This window comes from Gastrolobium bilobum, unplaced genomic scaffold (assembly GCF_033153095.1).
Source record: "Gastrolobium bilobum isolate Gb01-03AN ecotype WA unplaced genomic scaffold, APGP_CSIRO_Gbil_v1 utg3836, whole genome shotgun sequence".
Taxonomy (NCBI): domain Eukaryota; kingdom Viridiplantae; phylum Streptophyta; class Magnoliopsida; order Fabales; family Fabaceae; genus Gastrolobium; species Gastrolobium bilobum.
Genome location: NW_026897300.1, coordinates 14970 through 34109, shown reverse-complemented (window position 1 = coordinate 34109; position 19140 = coordinate 14970). Strand labels below are relative to the sequence as shown.

General features: G+C 35.1%; 2 protein-coding genes across 2 annotated transcripts; one reads left to right on the top strand and one right to left on the bottom strand.

Annotated features, from left to right (window-relative positions):
- The first annotated feature begins 295 nt into the window (after window positions 1-295).
- On the top strand, window positions 296-2787 carry LOC133305778 (pentatricopeptide repeat-containing protein At2g33680-like). Its single transcript, XM_061506020.1, has one exon. It carries the CDS (start codon window positions 296-298, stop codon window positions 2582-2584), a length of 2289 nt encoding a protein of 762 aa, XP_061362004.1. The 3' UTR covers window positions 2585-2787.
- A 1682-nt stretch (window positions 2788-4469) lies between these two features.
- Window positions 4470-6833, bottom strand: LOC133305776 (remorin 4.1-like). The gene is made up of 2 exons (XM_061506017.1): window positions 6133-6833; window positions 4470-4903 (listed from the first exon to the last, which is right to left on the bottom strand). The coding sequence occupies exons 1-2, from the start codon at window positions 6784-6786 to the stop codon at window positions 4712-4714; spliced, it is 846 nt and encodes a 281-aa protein (XP_061362001.1). The 5' UTR covers window positions 6787-6833; the 3' UTR covers window positions 4470-4711.
- Window positions 6834-19140: the final 12307 nt, after the last annotated feature.

The following is a 19140-nucleotide window of genomic DNA, read 5'->3' as shown; positions in this document are numbered from 1 at the left end:
TTGATCAACATAATCGATCTAACAAAAAAATTGATAATAACAATATCCTATCCGAAATCTGGCAATATATTATAGAAATATATAAGAATATTTAAAGTTAGGAGTTTGTTTTTCTCATGTTGCATGAGAAAACAAACACTTCCTACACACACCATAAAAAAAGTGTGCCATTTATTTTTTTGTTTTTTACTTTTTTTAAATAGGTGATCCTACACTTGATGTATGTACGAATGAAATTAGAATTCTCCTTGCATAATATTTAAAGCTAACTTCTTCTTTACCTCGGAAAAAACAAATGGTTGAAGCATTGTTTCGAACACTTGTTCCCACGCCCATGCTTCCTTCTTCTGCATGCCCTTTACACGTCCCTCCAACCCATAATGGCTTCAACCCTTCTTTCAAGAAGTCCAGACGAAACCTCAAACTTGAGACACCCCAATATCATGGACTTTCTGCTGTTTCAACCTGTGAGCAAAACTTTCATCTTCATGACTGGCCTCAGCTCCTTCAATCCTCAATTGGGTCACAAGATTATATGCTGGCTCAGGCAATTCATGGGTATCTAATCAAATCTGGTTGTGAAGGTGACCTGTTTGTGGATAACAATCTTGTGAACCTTTACTCAAAGTTCAATAAAATGGGTAACGCACAGAGGATATTTGATGAAATGCTTGTTAGGAGCACAGTCACTTGGACTACCCTCATGAAGGGGTATTTGAAGAGTGGTGATCTTCAATCTGTTTTCCATATTGCACTTGATATGTGCATGCTTGGAGAGATGTTCAATGAACATACTTGTTCAGTGGTCCTGCAGGCATGTAAATCCCCTGAAGATCATGTTTTTGGTGAGCAGATTCATGCTTTTGTCATTAAAAATGGGCTTCAGGAGAATGTTGTTGTGGCTACTTCATTGGTTTCTATGTACTCTAGAAGCGGCCACTTGGGTCATGCAGAAAAAGTGTTCACTGGCACTAGTGTTAAAGATGCTCAGTGCATAAATTATATGATTTTGGAATATGGCAAGGCAGGCTTGGGGGATAAGGCATTTCAGATCTTTGTGGATATGCTAAACTCTGGATTGAACCCAAGTGATTATACATTTACGAATTTGATCGTTGCATGTAATCTAAGTATAGGAATGTACATAGGAAAGCAACTACATGGGCTTGCAGTGAAGTACGGTTTTATGCGCGAAACATCTTTTGTAAATGCAGTAATTACAATGTATGGGCAACATGGAATGGTCAAAGAGGCTGAGAGAGTGTTTTTTGAGATGGATGAGAGGTCTTTGATTTCCTGGTCCGCACTTCTGTCAGCATTTGTTAAGAACGGCTATGCTAACAGAGCCCTTGAATTTTTCTTAAATATGCTTCAGATTGATATGCCTCTTGATTCTGGTTGCTTCAGCACTGTACTTGATGGATGTTCAGAATGCAATAATTTGAAATTTGGGCTTCAAATTCATGGACTTACAATAAAGCTTGGCCATGTCTCTGATATAAATTGTGGTACTTCTTTAGTAGATTTGTATGCTAAATGCAGAAGTTTGCAGTCTGCAAGAGCAATTTTTGACAGGCTCCCAAATAAAACTATTGCTTCCTTTAATGCAATTTTAATTGGATATTTAAATTCAAAAATAAGAGATGATGAAGAAGATCCTATGGCTTTTTTCAGCAAACTAAGATTCAATGGTGTGAGACCGGATATGGTAACATTTTCACGGCTCCTTAGTTTATGTGCTAATCAAGCATGCTTGGTAGCTGGGAAGAGTCTTCATGCATACACAATAAAGGTGGGACTTGAAGATTATACTGCTGTAGGCAATGCTGTAATTACTATGTACGCTAAATGTGGCAGTGTTCATGATGCTTATCAAATATTTAGTTGTATGAACCGTGATCATGTGACCTGGAATGCAATAATTTCTGCATATGCTGTTAATGGTGAAGGAAACAATGCACTTTTGCTCTTTGAGGACATGAAGGGACAGGGATTTGCTCCAGATGAGATTACTATATTGGCTGTTCTCCAAGCATGCAGTTACTCATGTTTATGGGAAATTGGGTTATGCCTATTCAATGAAATGGAACCCAAGTATGGGATCAGGCCTGTGATTGAGCATTACTCTTGCGTGATTGATCTTTTAGGTCGAGCAGGAAATCTATCCAAAGCAATAGATATCATCAACAAATGCCCATTTTCTGAATCATCTTTGCTTTGGAGGACTTTGGTCAATGCCTGTAAGCTGTGTGGTGATTTACAACTTGGAATGTGGGCTTCCAAAAAATTGCTTGATTTAGCACCCAATGAGGCCTCCTCTTACATACTTGTATCAAATATGTATGCTGAAGGAGGCATGCCAGAAGAGGCTGCAAAGGTGAGAACAGCTATGAATGACTTGAAGTTAATTAAAGAAACTGGCTCTAGCTGGATTGAGGTAGAAAATGTAGTTCACTATTTTATTGCAAGTGACAAAGACCACCCTAAAAGCAGAGAAATTTATGCGTATCTGGATCTGTTGACAGATGAAATATATTGGAGCTGCGAGAACAAAAATAATCTCCAACTGCTCTCTGTGACATAATGATGTTAGAAATGATCTAGTTCAGTTGCAAGATTTCAAAGGGGGAGGTTCTGATAATTTCACTATAGTAATTCTGTATACCATTTCTAACCAAGAGAAGGTTGGAAAATTTTGAACAGCATCGTTTGTAAGATTCATTGTACAGTGACTGCCAGAAGTTTTTGAGTTAGAAACTGGTAAAACATCTTTCTTTTTTTCTTTATGGAGGTTTTCATTGGGATGCATAGTGAACCAAAATCATTTATTGTTGTAATCTTTGTGAAAAATCCAGAACTTGACCGAAAGGAGTTCATGCATTATATAATTCATGAAAATCAAAGTATAGCTCTGGCATGTGATGGAGTAAGTAGACTTGAATATTATTGCATTTTGGAATGCAATGTATCATGGATTTAGTTACTGTTTCAAATTATTCTTAACTTTTCATAATCCAAATTTTACCATAATTTTATGTATAGTTCCTGACAGAGACCTCCATTGCCTAACCCCTTGAAATATCAGTGACAAATGGATACAAGATTGGCAAAAACGTGAGGTTAAGGACTTAAGAATCTCCTTGTTCAGAGAAAGCTTAAAAATGATGCCTTGATTATATTTCATCGCCAAGAATCTTATCTTTTTGGCTGATACTGAATTTTTCAAACTAGGCATTGTATCTAGTTTTGTAGACAATGTGTCGCAGCCTGACACCCGATACTTTTCTAAACCAGTAATGGTAAAAAAATGCCGTACACTGGAGATTCACGGTCCAAATACAAAAATGCACTAGAAAACGAAAATACTTTTCTACTGTTTTTAACTTTTAGTTTGAAAGCGTGGAAACTTTTTTGCTGCTAAATAAAGGTGATCAATTACTAGCAAAATCATGCGCAAATTCCGTGCAAAATTTGAGCATCACTGCTCAGTTACTCTCTCATATTTTTTTTTAGATGTTTCAATTAGTTCTCACTTCGCGACTAATCTGATTCGAAGCGGATTTCGGGATTAAGATTTTAAATCGCTCTCAAAGACAGTATTGAAGAGGATCGAACACATGCTCTAACTTCCAACTTATTCAGTTCCCTGACACCAATTGAACTACCCATCACTGTTCTCTTTCTCTCATTTTTAAGTTGTTAGATATCTAATCTTTTGATTGATGAATAACTTGTTTCTTAGTTGACTAATTGCTGCACAAGTTGGATTTAATTTAGGAAAGAAACGACAATTTTAAAATATATCCACATTTTAAAGGTATTTGGCTAGGCTCTTGCATTCTACAAGTGAGAGAAACCCACCTTCATGTCAAAGCCAAACTTGAACATGCATCAACTAACACTACATTTTAGTGCGTTAAGCATGGCATTCCTCGTTTGTTTATTAAGCATGGTCTGCGAGATATTTTCTCATAAGCTAAACAATTATTTCTTTCTCCTGTGATTTAGAATTTGATAATAAACAACTGATTAGGTAGATATGGGAGGACCGGAAATGGATCCTCTGATGTGGAAAAAAAAACATGATATGATCATGTGAAAGATCACAACCATACAAAGGTAAATCAACAGTTATGATTTCGTAACTATCTATTTTAACATTTCTTCTCTTTCTTTTTTTATTACTATTGATCTACCTTTGTATGGTTATGATTCCCCACATGACATGGTCATGTAAATTTTTATATGAGAAGATCCAGATCCGGGAGAACAAGTTTGGTAAACCACAAAATTTAATTTTGTAAAGAACATTACCAAAAATGTGGGATTTAAATACGTGTGTCGGCAATGCATTTGCAAGTAGTGGAAGCCAACTAATTACAATAAGCAATATATTAATGTACAAAACACAAAAAAAAAAAACATTTATTCAACACATACACAACCAACCAAATGATCGTGTCTACCAATCGTAACACACCATTAACAATCACTCAAAAACACTCCAATTGGTTTCTATATAATATGATATATATACCAACATCCATATCTTCTTTTTCCTTATAATGCAAAACCCTCTCGAGCCCTTTAAGTTAAATTTAAAAGGAAAAGGGGCTCTCATCAAACTATGTCATGTATTATGCCCATAATCTTTTTCTCTTTCTCTCTTTTTGGTCTATAAATGGGATTTGAAAATATGATATTATAGAGCTTAAAAGAACGATCTTTTGGTAGGAGCTCTTCCAACTGCTTTCATAAGGTTGGCAATCTCCAAAACCCTGGCTACTTTTGTTCCCCTTTTAGCCTCTGCTGATGCCCTTCTCTCCTCTGCTTTCCTATGAGCTTTTGCTGCCTGATTTTGCATTTTCTCCAGTGCTTTTGCTCTTTTCTCCTCCAGCTTCCTCTGCACAATGCGTAAAATTCTTGGTTAATGATGGACAAAATTGTAAATTCATTGTTCAATAGTCAAAGTTCTGTTTTACTAAAATGACAGATAGTGTAATGTATGTCAGAATCAGCCTGAAAATGAAATGATTAGACAACTTGTTGTCACTTGTAAGAATAGCGTGGTACTTGATAAGGTAATGAATACTAGAAAATCTTTGACGCAACGAGAGTATTAAACTTATGTTTTTATTTATGGATTTTTTTTATATTTATTTTTTAGTTCTAAATTTTTTATTTTTTTAATAAAAAGAAACATCAAATTCGGTGCACCAAATTTTTTCTCACTAGTCCCTTCACATATTACCAGGAACCCAGGATAAAAATACAGAAAATGTTTGTAAGGGAGGATGTTTTAGCTTGACTTAGTATGACAATATATATATTATATATGTATGGAAAAATATTTTTATCATTTTACTCTTACAAAGAGGCGAGATTCACACCTTTATATTTTTTTGATCACTATCTTTTCTTCTTTATCTATATCTTTCTCTCATTTAAAATGATACAATTTTATATTCTTTAAAATGATACATATTTTTTTTCATGAAAAGGAAGAGTAGAAGGAGGAGCCTAGTCCTAATTCAATTTTTCAACCTGAGATGACTTAATTTTAAGCCTGTATATGATCAAGCCCTTTGAATGCATGCTAAAACCTCGTACACACATAAAAATTCGTGGGGTATCTGCTGCCACTGGCACTTTTTTGGGGGAAACAATAAAAGGGGGAAAAGTAGTTTTCTTTCCCATCTTCCAAAACCGTCAAGGGAAAATAATAATTTCCTCCCTTTTTGTTAAAATCTATTGATCCGTGATTCAATAGTATAAATAATAATAATGAAGCAATCATCAAGGCACTCCCCTAGTGACTAACTTGTCAACAAACCATAATCTTAATTTCACATAAAAAATAACCATTTTTCCGAGCACCCAGAAGAAAGCTAATAGTTATCTTGTTCCCCGATGGATTAGATCAATGATCAACTAATCTTAAGACATTTTATAAGTCTAGAGAGTAATCATGGTAAACAAGCACCACCATTTTCATAAAATTCAGGCCAACTAATCATAATTATTAACCCACTAACAACATTAACATCAAACAAAAATGCAATAACCACTTTAAAAAAAGGGAGTGGACAAAAGATAACTCTTGAATTAGTAACATAAACATGCAAATAATACCTCAACTTTTTTCATCCATGAAGTTGCTTTCTGAACCTGCTCATTCTCCCACCCATTAATAACAGCACCTTCTCTCTTGAACCTGTTATTAATCTTAGCAACCTTAGCGTTCTGCCATGCTGATATCTTAGCTTCAACCTCTTCCTTCTTCACCCTCTGCACTGTCACTTCACTCTGACCACTGATGGTGCCTACTGAAGAAGATGAATTTCCATTGGTGATTCCTCCACGCCTTGAAGATGGAACCGTGTTCAAAGGGTTGTTATCTGGCACAATCGCCAAAGGGTTAGTTTCCTCCATCAAATCATCTTCTCCAATCCTACCCAAGTTGTTGTTAACGTTATTGCTTCCTTCTTCTTCTTCATTGCCATTGAAATTCATGATACTTGTGTTGTTATGGTCAACACTTGACCCTGCTAGAACAAGAGCACTGAATTCCCTGCTCATGGTGGTGAAGTTCTCGCTTGGAGCACCATCAATGGTAGCTATGGACATAGAAGATGATTGGTTGCTGTGTGTTTCCCAAGGTTCTCTTCTATGGCCACGGTTGGTGTGTGGAAGGTTATATGGGGTTAAGGCATGGATTTCTCTGATTTGTTCTTGAGCTTCATTCTCTGTGTCATGACTTGTTGAAGCACTTTGATCATTCAACATAGCAAGGACTTGTGAGTTGTGAGTGTTCGTGGGGTTCTGATGTTAGAAGTGGAACAGAGAGAAAGTGAAGGTAAAGTGGACAAGAGACAAAGTCAAGGGTATGATTTGGGTGTCAGTGTGTGTTTATTTATTTTGTGCTTTTTATTTTTGGGGTTCTTAAAAGATAAATAGAAATGGAGTTACTAGTTCATTCCATATGAATAGAATGTTCCTGTGTTTTTATTTTTACTTTTCAACTTTTCTTCTTTTAAATTTACTGGTGATCTCATTTTGTGGATAATGTCATGGATATTGCTCGATAAGTGACACCTTCAATTTCTTAATAAATATTGTGTGTGACGATTTTATATCAATATAAGTTATACTTTTAATTTTAATCGTTGATCTTATTTATATATGATAATTATAATATTTAGATATTTAAATTGTTAGATGAAAATAAATCAATATTCAAAATTTGGTATAAATTTTTTTATTCTTGTACCGTTATAAAAATTTGTTAAGCTAATTAAATAGTTATCAATATCGTTAGGTATAAATAAACTTTAATTTTAATTGGGCGTACGTAATAATATCATTTTATCATTTGACAATAATCATATCATATCCTTTTATTTTTCTTTCCTCCATGTAATTTTGTGTCTTTCACTTTCAATTAAATATTTTCATTCGTAATTAGAAAAATGTATTTTTTTTCATCTTGTTTCTTATTTTTAATATTTTCATCTTGTTTCTCTCACGAAATTAAAAAAGAAGAAGATGATAATATGATATTTTTATGGGAAATACATTTCTCATATTTCTTGATATAAAATTATTCTATGCACATAAAAAATGGATAAGATTCCCTTTTTTTTCTCCCCTTTTTTCTTAGTGAATTTCAGTTAGTTTTTAGTGTACGCATGAGACAAAATTATCTCATGCAATATAAGAAATGTATTCTCTTATTTTTATAATAACAAATGAAAACATATCAGGTGAATATAAAAAAAAATAAAAATCAAATACCCTTTAAATTTTGTGTGCCAAGTTGTAGTGTCAATTTTTTTTAACTTAAAAGTATTAGCATTTTTTAACACAACTTGGTTGTTACAATATCTTTTCCCTTCTTATAATACATAATTTGTTAAAAAGATATCAATTTTTTATCTTCTGTTTTTTTAAACTGATACTGTTTAATGCTTGGTCAATAATTAATTAATATTTTGTAGATGAATAGAACTAAAGTCGGAATCAATTTTTTAAGTAAAAGATATAAGATTGAAACTCATGTAATTTTTTTTATATAATTATCTAATAATTTCTGTAAGTTACTATCAATTGCCGTTTGTGCTTTAACAAAAACATGCTAATTTATTTATTTATTTAAAAAAAGGGGAGAGATCTACTTATCATTAATTAAGTTTACCACTTCTTATTACCAAATTTTAGCAATTTATTGGATGACACTTATTAATTAATTATCAATTTCCAATAAATCATAACCTTCAGATTGATGAAAATCAACGGTTAAGATTTAGTGGTAATAAGTGATGATTTTAAATGGTGATAAATATACCATGTCCCTTGAAAAAAAATGTTATTTCAATGTCCATGTGGAGATGTATACTTATTAAGTGACCCTTTGATTTAGATTTAAATATCTATAACACTAACTAATGTTAACTACATTATAAATTATAACTCGTACATAGGTCAATGATAATAAGAAGGTACTAGAGTTAATTTAATTAACTAAGTCCCACTTATCTATAAGTATAATTGGATTTACGGAAGCGTTTAGAAAGTTGTGGTTTGGACTGCAAAGAATCATTATGGTTATAATTTACCTCTTGATGCGTTGATCTATGTATAATCTCCCCGTGTATGAATCCTTTTCACAAATTTCTCTCCTCTGCGCCGCAGCATGAACGATCTCCTTAAGGTTGGCTAGTCGCAAATCTTTCAAACTATATCTCAAGGAAGAAGGGATGGTATGTGGGCACTCTCTCACTTTCAGGAAGATAACATTACCTAAACAACAACAACTAAACACATAAGGGTGATGGTTGAAAGAGAAGAATATATATGGGTTTTAAGAAGCACTAGCCCCAGTGTGCTTGGGCTCTAGGTTTCTTGGGTTTTTTTTACACGCTGAGCCCAATTAAGCTTTAAGTGAAAGAGCATAAACTCAACAATCTCTCACTTGCTCTTGAGCACAAACTTGAGCCCAAAGCCCAAGACCATATAACTCACTAGTCGTCATTAAGTAAAAATGCCTCATCCCTTATCTTGAGCTAGCCTGGGTTCTACCAGCTATTATTAATCAAGGCTCATGATAATCAACGAATGATTATATAATTTGATGCTACTCCACTAAAAACCTAAACTTGAACTCCAAAATTAATAACACATATATAACTCAAATACACATTGTCTTTTTGTAGAATGTCAATAATTGATTGATTAGTTTTCTGTCACTCAATCAATTATTTATTCCCTTGACTATGATAGTTTCTCTAATGGATTATATGCACTAGTCAGTATCTTCAATATCCAAGTACTGAAACATATCAAGGAGACATATCCTACAAATTCTATGTTGTTTATCTTATAAATACCAATAATCAAATAATTTCACTCCCAAAATACTGAGATCAGGCATCACCTATTGTTAAATCAAAGAATGAAAACTATTTCATTACGTATTTATAATAAACTCAGGATTAAGAGCAATCACATAACCATAGTTGACCGGAGATTTGATACGTTATGACAGAAAAAAAATCTTTATCAAATCTCTCCTTGATCCTTTTAATGTCAATTGTTAATTCACATCAATATTTTACAATGATTCAAACAAAAACATTGCAGTCCAAATAAAGCACCCAACTTTATTTAACAGTTGTGGACCTATTCATCAATTGTGAGAACTTATGATCATTTTCTCCATGAATGTTTCCAAATGATCATATAATCTACAATTGATCCAGACCTTAATGTTTGTAAATTGTGTGCACAAAATAATGAACAATATCTCATTTGTAGAATTCAAAAAATGGTTACATTGTTTCATTGTCTTACTCCAAGAGCACAATGAATATAATATCTCTCACTCGCTTAATGCAAGTCTGGGGTTCTCCTAAGACCCAAAGAAGTAGCATGCCTCTCGAACACAAGTTTAAGAAAACTCTCAGTAACTAAGTTTGCAAGACCCACCTCTGATGCTAGTTTAATATTAAACTGCATAGCTTGAGGTCAATTTTCTTGAGTCAATATCCACTAGAAAAACTGAGTTTGTGAAAAATCAGATTTTAAGACTCCTACTAAAATATCCCGGCATATAATATCTCATTCTCCAAAAATACTTGAGTGCATCTCTTAACATCAATCTAGTGTTCCTCTAGGATCAGAATGGTACCATCTCACTACTCTGACTACATGGTAGATGTCTGGTTTAATGCACAACATGATATATATGAGACTACCTATTGCCAAACATAAGGTATCATACTCATGCATTCTTCCTTCTTAATCGTCTTTAGAGGTTACTCTTTAGGAATATGAATTTCACGTTAGAGAGATATGATTCCCCTCTTAGAATTACTCATGTTGAATTTTGGCAAGAGTTTTGTCAATGTAAGTAGCCTAAGGTGACACTAACAACTTATTCTTCCGGTCTCGTAAGAATTTTATACCAAGAATATAATTGGCTTCCCCAGGTCTTTCATATCCAAATGCTTACTCAACCAACTCTTTATGCTTGACATTACCTCCATTTTGTTTCCAATAAGGAGCATATCATCTACATAAAGTACCAGAAAATTTATTGTCTCCTTTTGGATCCTTTACATACAAACACACACAATTCATCAAGATTTTCGCAAAATAAAAATTTTGATAACCTGATTAAAACTGATATTGCACAAGGTTTTCTCAAAATAAAAATTTTGATAACCTGATTAAAACTGATATTCCATGACCTGGATGCTTGCTTAAGTGCATAAAATGCACTTTCACAACTTGCATATCGTGTGTTCTTGCCCTTTGGGTATAAATCATGTTTGGTTGTTGCATGTAGATATCATCTTCTAAATTTTCATTTAGAAGAGTTATTTTGACATCTATCTACCAAATCTGAATTAAATTTCATAATTGTAGAGCAACTAAGAGAATCTAGATAGACTTAAGCTTGGCGTCTAGTAAAAGATTTTCTTATAATCCACACCCTCAATTAGGTGTAATATTTTGCCTCCAAACTAGCTTTAAGGTTTTTAGCTTCCTGTCTATCCTCTTTTTTTCTTATAGATCCATACACACCTAGTGGATCTTACCCTTCTTGGTGCCTTTACTAGAGACCGAACATAGTTGAAATAAGTATTTCACCTCATGGTTCATAGCTTGGAGCAATACTTGATCAACAATATCTTCTAGTACATTATCGTGACTAGTGGGATTAATGTCATTCAACAAGAGATAACTTGAGGTTAACAAGGTTATCTCCCACTACGAATTCACTACACTAAACCTTGTGTATCTATAGGTAGATTCAAATCTGGGTCAGATGGTGGATATTCAATTTTCTTAATGATCCACATACTATCTGTTAACAAATCCTTGATATTGTTCTTTTACATGTGATACTAATATTTCTACTAGTTTTAATTGTTTATTATCATGTTGAATTTCTAATTATGGTTCCTGTGTTTGTTTACCTAGAGGTATATTTTTTCCTTCTTTGAACAATTAAGGGAACAGAGGATAAAACTTCTAGAGATTCTGGAAATTCTTGATCTGAGATAAGTCTCATCGAGAATAACCTTACTTAGGGGCTTATAATTTTTTATATAATGCTCCTTTAATAAAGTCATGTGAGTGCTCACTAAGGCCATCTTATCCTTTATACAAAATAAGATCCAATCCCTGGTTTTCTTGGGTTAGCCAAAAGGTATGCACACTTTCGTACAAGATTTCATCTTATTTGACCACCATTGTTAGATGTGTTCTGGAGCATCCTACATCTGAATATAGTTTTGACTAAGCTTGCACCATTTCCATGATTCTACAGCTGTCTTTATAACAGACTTTGACATAACCAAGTTAAGAAGGTACATTGCCTTCTCCTAGGCATCTCCCCATAACAATATTGGGAAGGATGAATAACCGAACATAGACTTTATAATAACCCTAAATTGTAATTGTCTAATTATGACAATTTAATTACTTAATAATGAATAATTCAGATTAATTAAGTGAGAGGCTTAATAAAAAGGATTAAATTAAGTATTAATTAAGCATATTGTAGATAAAAATAAGTGTGACTCTTAGTTCAATCAATATAGGGTTGTATTCAAGTGAGGAAAGACGCCATTGAAGAAGGCAAAATGGGCTTAAGTGAGTGTTGATGGGCCTAAGTGGATGGGAATGAGCTTCTGTATTAAAGGCCTTATCTGAACGCTTCTTGCTGGAGAGCTCGCTGGAGCGAGTTGTAAAATGAGCATGTAATATGCTCGCTTGTGTTGCTCGCTGGAGCGAGGAGTCTAGCTAGCAAAGCGGGACTTTGAAATCACTAATTTTTATCACTTTATCTCCTTACTAACTCTCACCATTCCTCAACTACTCAAAAAAACACCAATATTGAGCATTTAAGAACCCTCAAAACCTAGCTTCTTGGTTTCTCCATGGATTCAAGTGGGAACAAAGGAAAAGTTGCTTAGTTTATTTAGGAAAACATAACTCATAGCTTGGATACCATTGTGGAGGCTTGTGTTAGGAGATATTGGCTTGTTAAGGACACAAATTTGAGGCTCCCCTAGGAGCTCGATGTATTGCATTGCTTCATGGGGTGTTGGAGGACCTTTTTGTGAAGCAATTTAGGGTAAGAATCCTTAACCCTTTTATATTTTGAGTTGAAATGCAAAATTATGGTTTTAATGGCAAATGAGTAGATTGGCTATGTTAGAGAGTGTTGGAAGCTTGTTGTACTATAGATATGTGTGGAGTTGCCTATGTTGTGGTGAATATGGATGTATTCCATTGTTAACAAGTAGTTGATTGCAATTGCACCTTTGTGTAGGTGTGGGTTTTGGAAAGCTATTATGGTGAGTTTTCTTTGAATTCCTAGATAGTGGAATTCTTGTCCTTGGAGCAAGCATTTGGATTGGAAGCATTACAAGGTAAGCTTTCGGACCTTGAGATTTATCCCTTTGTTGTTCCACCAAGTCTCGAGTGAATTGTTGTTTATGTGGATATGTAAGTGCATGAATTGTGAGATATAACATTTTATATATTTTATTTTGTGTGTCACATAAGAAGGTTGTTTCCTTGTCTGAGGCATAAGAAGATTGTTTCCTTATAAATTGGTATATTGCAAGAAGGTTATTTCCTTGCATAATGCATACATGTTAGATCTTTGGCCAGTAGATTCATTTTGCACACATTACATGTAATATATTTTTATATGCTTTATTGTCACAACGTCATGCATGTATGCCTAAATTGAACTTGGGGTGGAGAAATCCACAAGGACCCTTAGTTTACCGTGATATATATGTATATCTCACCCGCGTTATGGGCCCTCCTTTCAGGTACAGATAATGTTGGAGCATCCATTGGCAGGAGGCCATAGTAGACAATATTTATACATAGCATGCTTTGAAATGTATCTTGGAGATATCTGTAACAGCCTGTTGTACACCGGTATTGTTAACATTAATCATGATATTAAGCGCAGTTACAATCACAACAATTCATTTATAAAAATACGAATAAACTTTTTCCGTTATTACACGAGTATTTAAAACAATAAAAAGCGTAATAATTAATAGCTGTGACCATAACTGTAAACTCTTGCGAAATACTTGTTTAAACTATTTTTATATCTTATTTTACTTAATACAAGAGACTAAGCGGTTCCCATAAACCCACTTAGCTAATTTCTAGATTTTACGTTTTCCACCCATCCGAACATGGTTCGGTTATTATTTTTCTGCGGACACACCGCACAAAACCAGTCCTTTCTCTTTAGCTATCTTTTTTTCTTACTTAAATACCTTTAACCATCACACGAGTCATTTCAATCTCGTTTGCTCCGGATATCGCCGTTTGAAGTTGGACGAGCAAAACTGCCAACCAATCCCAAAACTGCCAACCAATCCCAAAACAGCTCCAATGGGTGGCACACACAAGGACCAACAATGCCTTGGGGCACTTACAACCCAACTCAGTTTATAGTTATTACACAATTTATATCATACTACTCACTTGACTAATACTTAATACGTTTCAACCATCCAAGTCCATTTACATGCATTTTCTAGGCATTCACATATCCATAATCCTAAAATAGGCCTAAAGCCCTTCCATCATATTACATTAAGTATCCAAGTGCAATTACAACATATTACAACTTACGATTCCCTGACTTTAAATTACAACTTGAAGCATGAACTTTAATTTATAACTTGAAACATGAACTTCAAATGACATATACAACTAACTAGACTTAGGAAAAATGACATGAACAAATATGACTATGAAACTCATCCTATATACATATGGAATGTTCATGCCCTAAGTTTAGCCTAGGTCAAATGGCCATCAAAATGAAAAAAGTGCAAGTCCTCCACTGACTCATCCTACGGGCTTCTTGCCCGCTGCTCCCGTACCACTGCTACCTCCTAAAATAAAGCCCCCATGACGGGGTGAGATATACGAATATATCTCAGTAACCTAGAGGTTCTGGAGAAAACTTCACCCAATGGCTCACATCGATGCATATAAATAATATAAAATAACTTTTTTTTCAAAACAGGATAAAACAAGAGATTTAGAGAAACTGGGGAATATAGGAATACGAAATACGACGAAGCTGGAATGGTAGCTACAAATACCACGCAACGCCCTGCCTAATGACTTGGCATATAAGCCTACGGGTCTCATCCAAGTCGTGTTCCAAGAACAACTAACCAAGGTACCCGTCCCATCCGCATACACCCGAGACTTCCTAGTGTGCTCCTATCCGGATCACACACCACGACCCTGGGTTAACTAGAACTCCCTATCGGAGACCTATCCAGTGGAAGTCTGAAACGCCCGAAGGCAAAAACTGTCTACTGGCCAGAGACTCAGTACCTATGTACCAACATACTTACTAAATGCATGATCATGTTATTCTACATTACTTACATACATTTCCTACCATCACCATCAACGGGCATGGTAGAACACACAAGGGGATCAAGCCCCAGTACCAAGAGGTTACCTAAATAAGCCTCTCCACTTAGCTCCAAAGCAGTATATTCTCTGAGCTCGTTACTCAACAGAAATGCCTACAAAGAGGACATTCCCAATCACTTAAAACTCATACTAACATATGCAAGTTAACAATTATTCAAGCATTGTTCCAATCACTTACCTCAATCCCACTTGGTTCAAGACCAATGGTAATCCATCGACTCACGGTTCGGGATTCAACTCAACGTACGGCAACCTACAACAACCATGTACGAACAATCAATACACGACAATTCTATCAAATTACGAAAACGTCAAAATCCTCCCCTACACCATGTAGGTTCGGCCATTAAGGTGCAATTTTGCATTTTATTTTTCTAACTTTTCTTTCTCATTTTCTTAGGCATCCTTAGGTTGTCGAAAGGCCATATCAAGTGTCGTTTTTCACTTTACGTCTTTTAAACGTCGTTTTGCTTAATATTTTGCTCTATGTACAATTTAACATTAAACACTACCAATTATTTTTCCGTTGATTTTTCAACCTTCCAACCACCACACAACCCATCTAATTTCCATTTAATTACACAACACATCATTCAAATAATTTTTCAACACAATTTCCCCAGTTTTTCCTCTACATGGCCGAATTGCACCAAGGAAATTCCAAGAGATTTTCAATCCAATTTTAACCACTTCACACATCATACAATCCCATTATATCAACCTGCAATCACGCACAACTCATCAATCCAATCCTAACACATTTCCAAAAGTCCAAGTCTTGACATCCTAAAATTTTTCTAAGTTAAAATTTCACATTTTTCATCAATAATTTTTATTGCATTTATGGATACTACACATCATTCTAAGACACATTCATGTACAAACATTTTCCATTTGAGCTCTCTAAACACATCAATCAACCAAGCCCTCTTTAGGGTTCATGAAAATAAATCATCAAATTAATCCATGAGAGGTGTTGAAATATACTCACAAGCTTGGCCTAGGACCCCTCCAAGTGATCTCCAAGCAATGACTTGAACACACAACTCCAAAATCATAAAAATCCCTCCAATTTTCGTGGCTGGTTTTGGCCCTTTTCTAAAAAATGAGAGGGTTTCAAGGGAAACTAATCGGTGGGTTGTGTTCGGATGATGATTTCCAACAACTTTGCTCACAAACGTTTCTTGATTCAGAGGTGTATTGAAGGAGTTATGAGGAAAATAAATTTTGGAAGCAAATCTCCCCTTCCATGGAAGGAAAACACGGTTTGGAGGAGGAAGGAGGAGAGAAAAAAATCAGATTTGTGGTGTTGTCCAAGTGGCAAGGTCCACTTAAGTGAGGTGGGTCCCACATGTGATTTAACTTTAATCAATCACCTAAATTAAATCACCAATTCATAACCTACATATTTTCTCGTCCACGTCATATTTTTACTTCCTAAAAATCCTGATTATATTTTCACGCTTATCGGTACAATTATACCGCAGTATTTTACACCGAAAAAATCATTATTCATCAAAATTTTCAAAACTTGCCTATCCACTGGATTTTTCGTTCTGAATCCATTTCCAGGGTTATTTTTATCATCTGAGACCTTCTACTCAATTTTTATCTGCCTAGGGTTGCGTGTTGGCTAATTACCGTTTTGCACTTTCTTTGTATTTTGGCCTATTTTTCAGGATTTTCACCAATCCTTCCCTTTAATATTTTAATATTTGATTTAGAATTGCGAGGTGTTATAATATCCTATGTTTATGTTAGATGAACATGTATAGAATTTACATTTCATAGCCATTGGGTATGTATTTGGTGGACTTATCCTACGCTTACTTCTCTTGGTATCTCTTGCTGTTGATGAGAGCTAAAGATTTGATCATAGTATTTTGTAGCTAAGTCACATGATTATGTAGTTAAATATTGGACATTGTGTAATAATGTATCTTTTGCTTATATGATGGAAGGGAATGGATTCATATTTGCATGTTTGAGGATTATTACAGTGTGTCTTAATGATATTGTGCATGAAACATATAAGAATGAGATAGTGTCTTGATGGTTAAGCTTAAAAAGGATGCATAATTGGTAATTGAAGGAAAGGTATTAAAAGAGTACTAAGTTGATATAAACATTGTGAATATAAGAGCACCCTAGTAGGTTAGGCTAGGGGTTGTCGTTTCGTGCGTCATTTAGGTATAAAGAGTGGGGAAGTTTTCCCTTGGTTTGTTCAAGGAACAAATAGACCCTGTCAAAATTTTGGGTCGCTCACTGGAGATCTCGCTTGAGCGATAGGTCCAGCAAGCCGTTTATTGGGTTGGCAGTGGTCAACCATGAAGCAGGGGAGCCCTCGCTGGCTTACACGCTGGAGCGAGTAGGTGAACGAGGGGCTTGAGCGAGACAATGCATTTCTTGCTCAAGGGCTCGCTGGAGTGGGGAGGTTAGCGATGAGGCAAGGGACCAGACAAAGAGCTACTACCTCATATTGCCTAATTGCTCTCCGTGTTGCTTGCTAGAGCGAGCTGGGCAACAAGGAAAACAAACGGAGAGCTCGCCAACATACTCGCTCGAGCGAGCAGATCAGCGAGCACATGTAATATGCTCGTTGAGCTGCTCGCTGGAGCGAGTCGGTAAGTGAACAACCCAGTCTTATGAAAAATGAGAAATTAGTGTGAAACCTTTGGGAACATATTAGTGGTATCCCTTAGGACTAGTATGATATCGCAATATTTCTTGGTTATAATTACGATGTTGGTTATTTTAAATATGGTTTTGTTTAAATGGAAATGAACTATGTTTTAAAAGAAAAAGTTTATCTGTGTTTTTAACTGAACCAATGTAATGGTAATTGTGTTTAATATCATACGAAATATTAATGAACCGATTCTAGAACGGGGCATTACAAACTTCACCAAGTCTAAAAATATTTGATTTCTGCATTCTACAACTTTGCTCAACTAAAGCATTCCCAGTGTTGACAGTTGTGAAAATTATCCCTTCTTGAATTAGGTAAGACCTAAATTTTTCTAGACATGTATTCACCACCTTAGTTAGATCGAAGTATTTGATTAGAACACCTAGATACTTTTCTGTCTCATACTTAAACCTCTTGAATTTTCCAAAAGCTTTAGACTTATGGTACACTAGGTTCATCTGTCCAAATCCAAAGTGTAACACCCCGTGTATACCCGATTTGTTAACATGTCATCGTATTAAGCCACGCTTAATTAAAAATGCGAAATAATCTTTTCTTTTCAATTATGACGTCATTATCATTACCAAGTTGAATTACTTAATCATTTTCATAAAAACATCGCCTGTATGTAAATTGCAAACGACAGTTATCTACACTGAATAACCTCATATATAATAAGTGAGTGTCTAATTCACGAAACTACAATACGTAGACCAGACATAATCCTGATACAATTATACAACTCGAATCTAGAAGTATAAAGTCAAGTCAATGTGACATGGACAATCCTCATGCTCACCAAATAAGGCAACAATGCCCAACAAAGTTTCAATAACAAAATCATAATGATAAATATAACGCATGTCAGCATCCAAAGCATATCATCATAAACAGCATAAATCTCAGCTAAGCTCCGGCCTCTTGCCGCTAGAGGTCTCAACCCCCGCATTACCTGAACCTGAAATATGTGCTCCAAACGTGGGGTGAGATCTCTAAACAGAAATCTCAGTAAGACAAGGGGTACTCAAGGATCTTCCACCCCGAGCTCACTTACATGTGCAATATAAGTTCCAAAAGCAGTTTAACAGTATAAGTTCCAAAACCAGTGCAATGCAGCAGATAATCATGTCATGTGTGTTATAACTAATCTACTGGCCAGAGAAATGTAGGAATACGTCTATTATCCACACAGTACGCGCCCATGCCATACTTGCCCACAGGAACTTAATCCAGTCTAGGAGAACACCACATACATATCATAGGCATTTGCACTTAACAGCTCAATAGTATTTCAATAAAACAATACATGAAAACACATCATGCATATAAACCACCCCCCATGGGATATGGTGGAACAAACAATGGCTAAACCGAGGACACGAAATCTTACCTTGCAAGCTAACTATCCAAGCCAAGAGTCCACACAAGCTCAAGTCTACAAACAGCAA

Bases quoted from the DNA above. Each gene is read 5' to 3' on its own strand.
- LOC133305776 (XM_061506017.1), bottom strand. From the start codon at position 6,786: ATGTTGAATGATCAAAGTGCTTCAACAAGTCATGACACAGAGAATGAA. The intron at 4,904-6,132 runs GTATTATTTGCA...CGCATTGTGCAG, and splicing joins CATGGATGAAAAAAGTTGAG to AGGAAGCTGGAGGAGAAAAG.
- LOC133305778 (XM_061506020.1), top strand. From the start codon at position 296: ATGGTTGAAGCATTGTTTCGAACACTTGTTCCCACGCCCATGCTTCCT.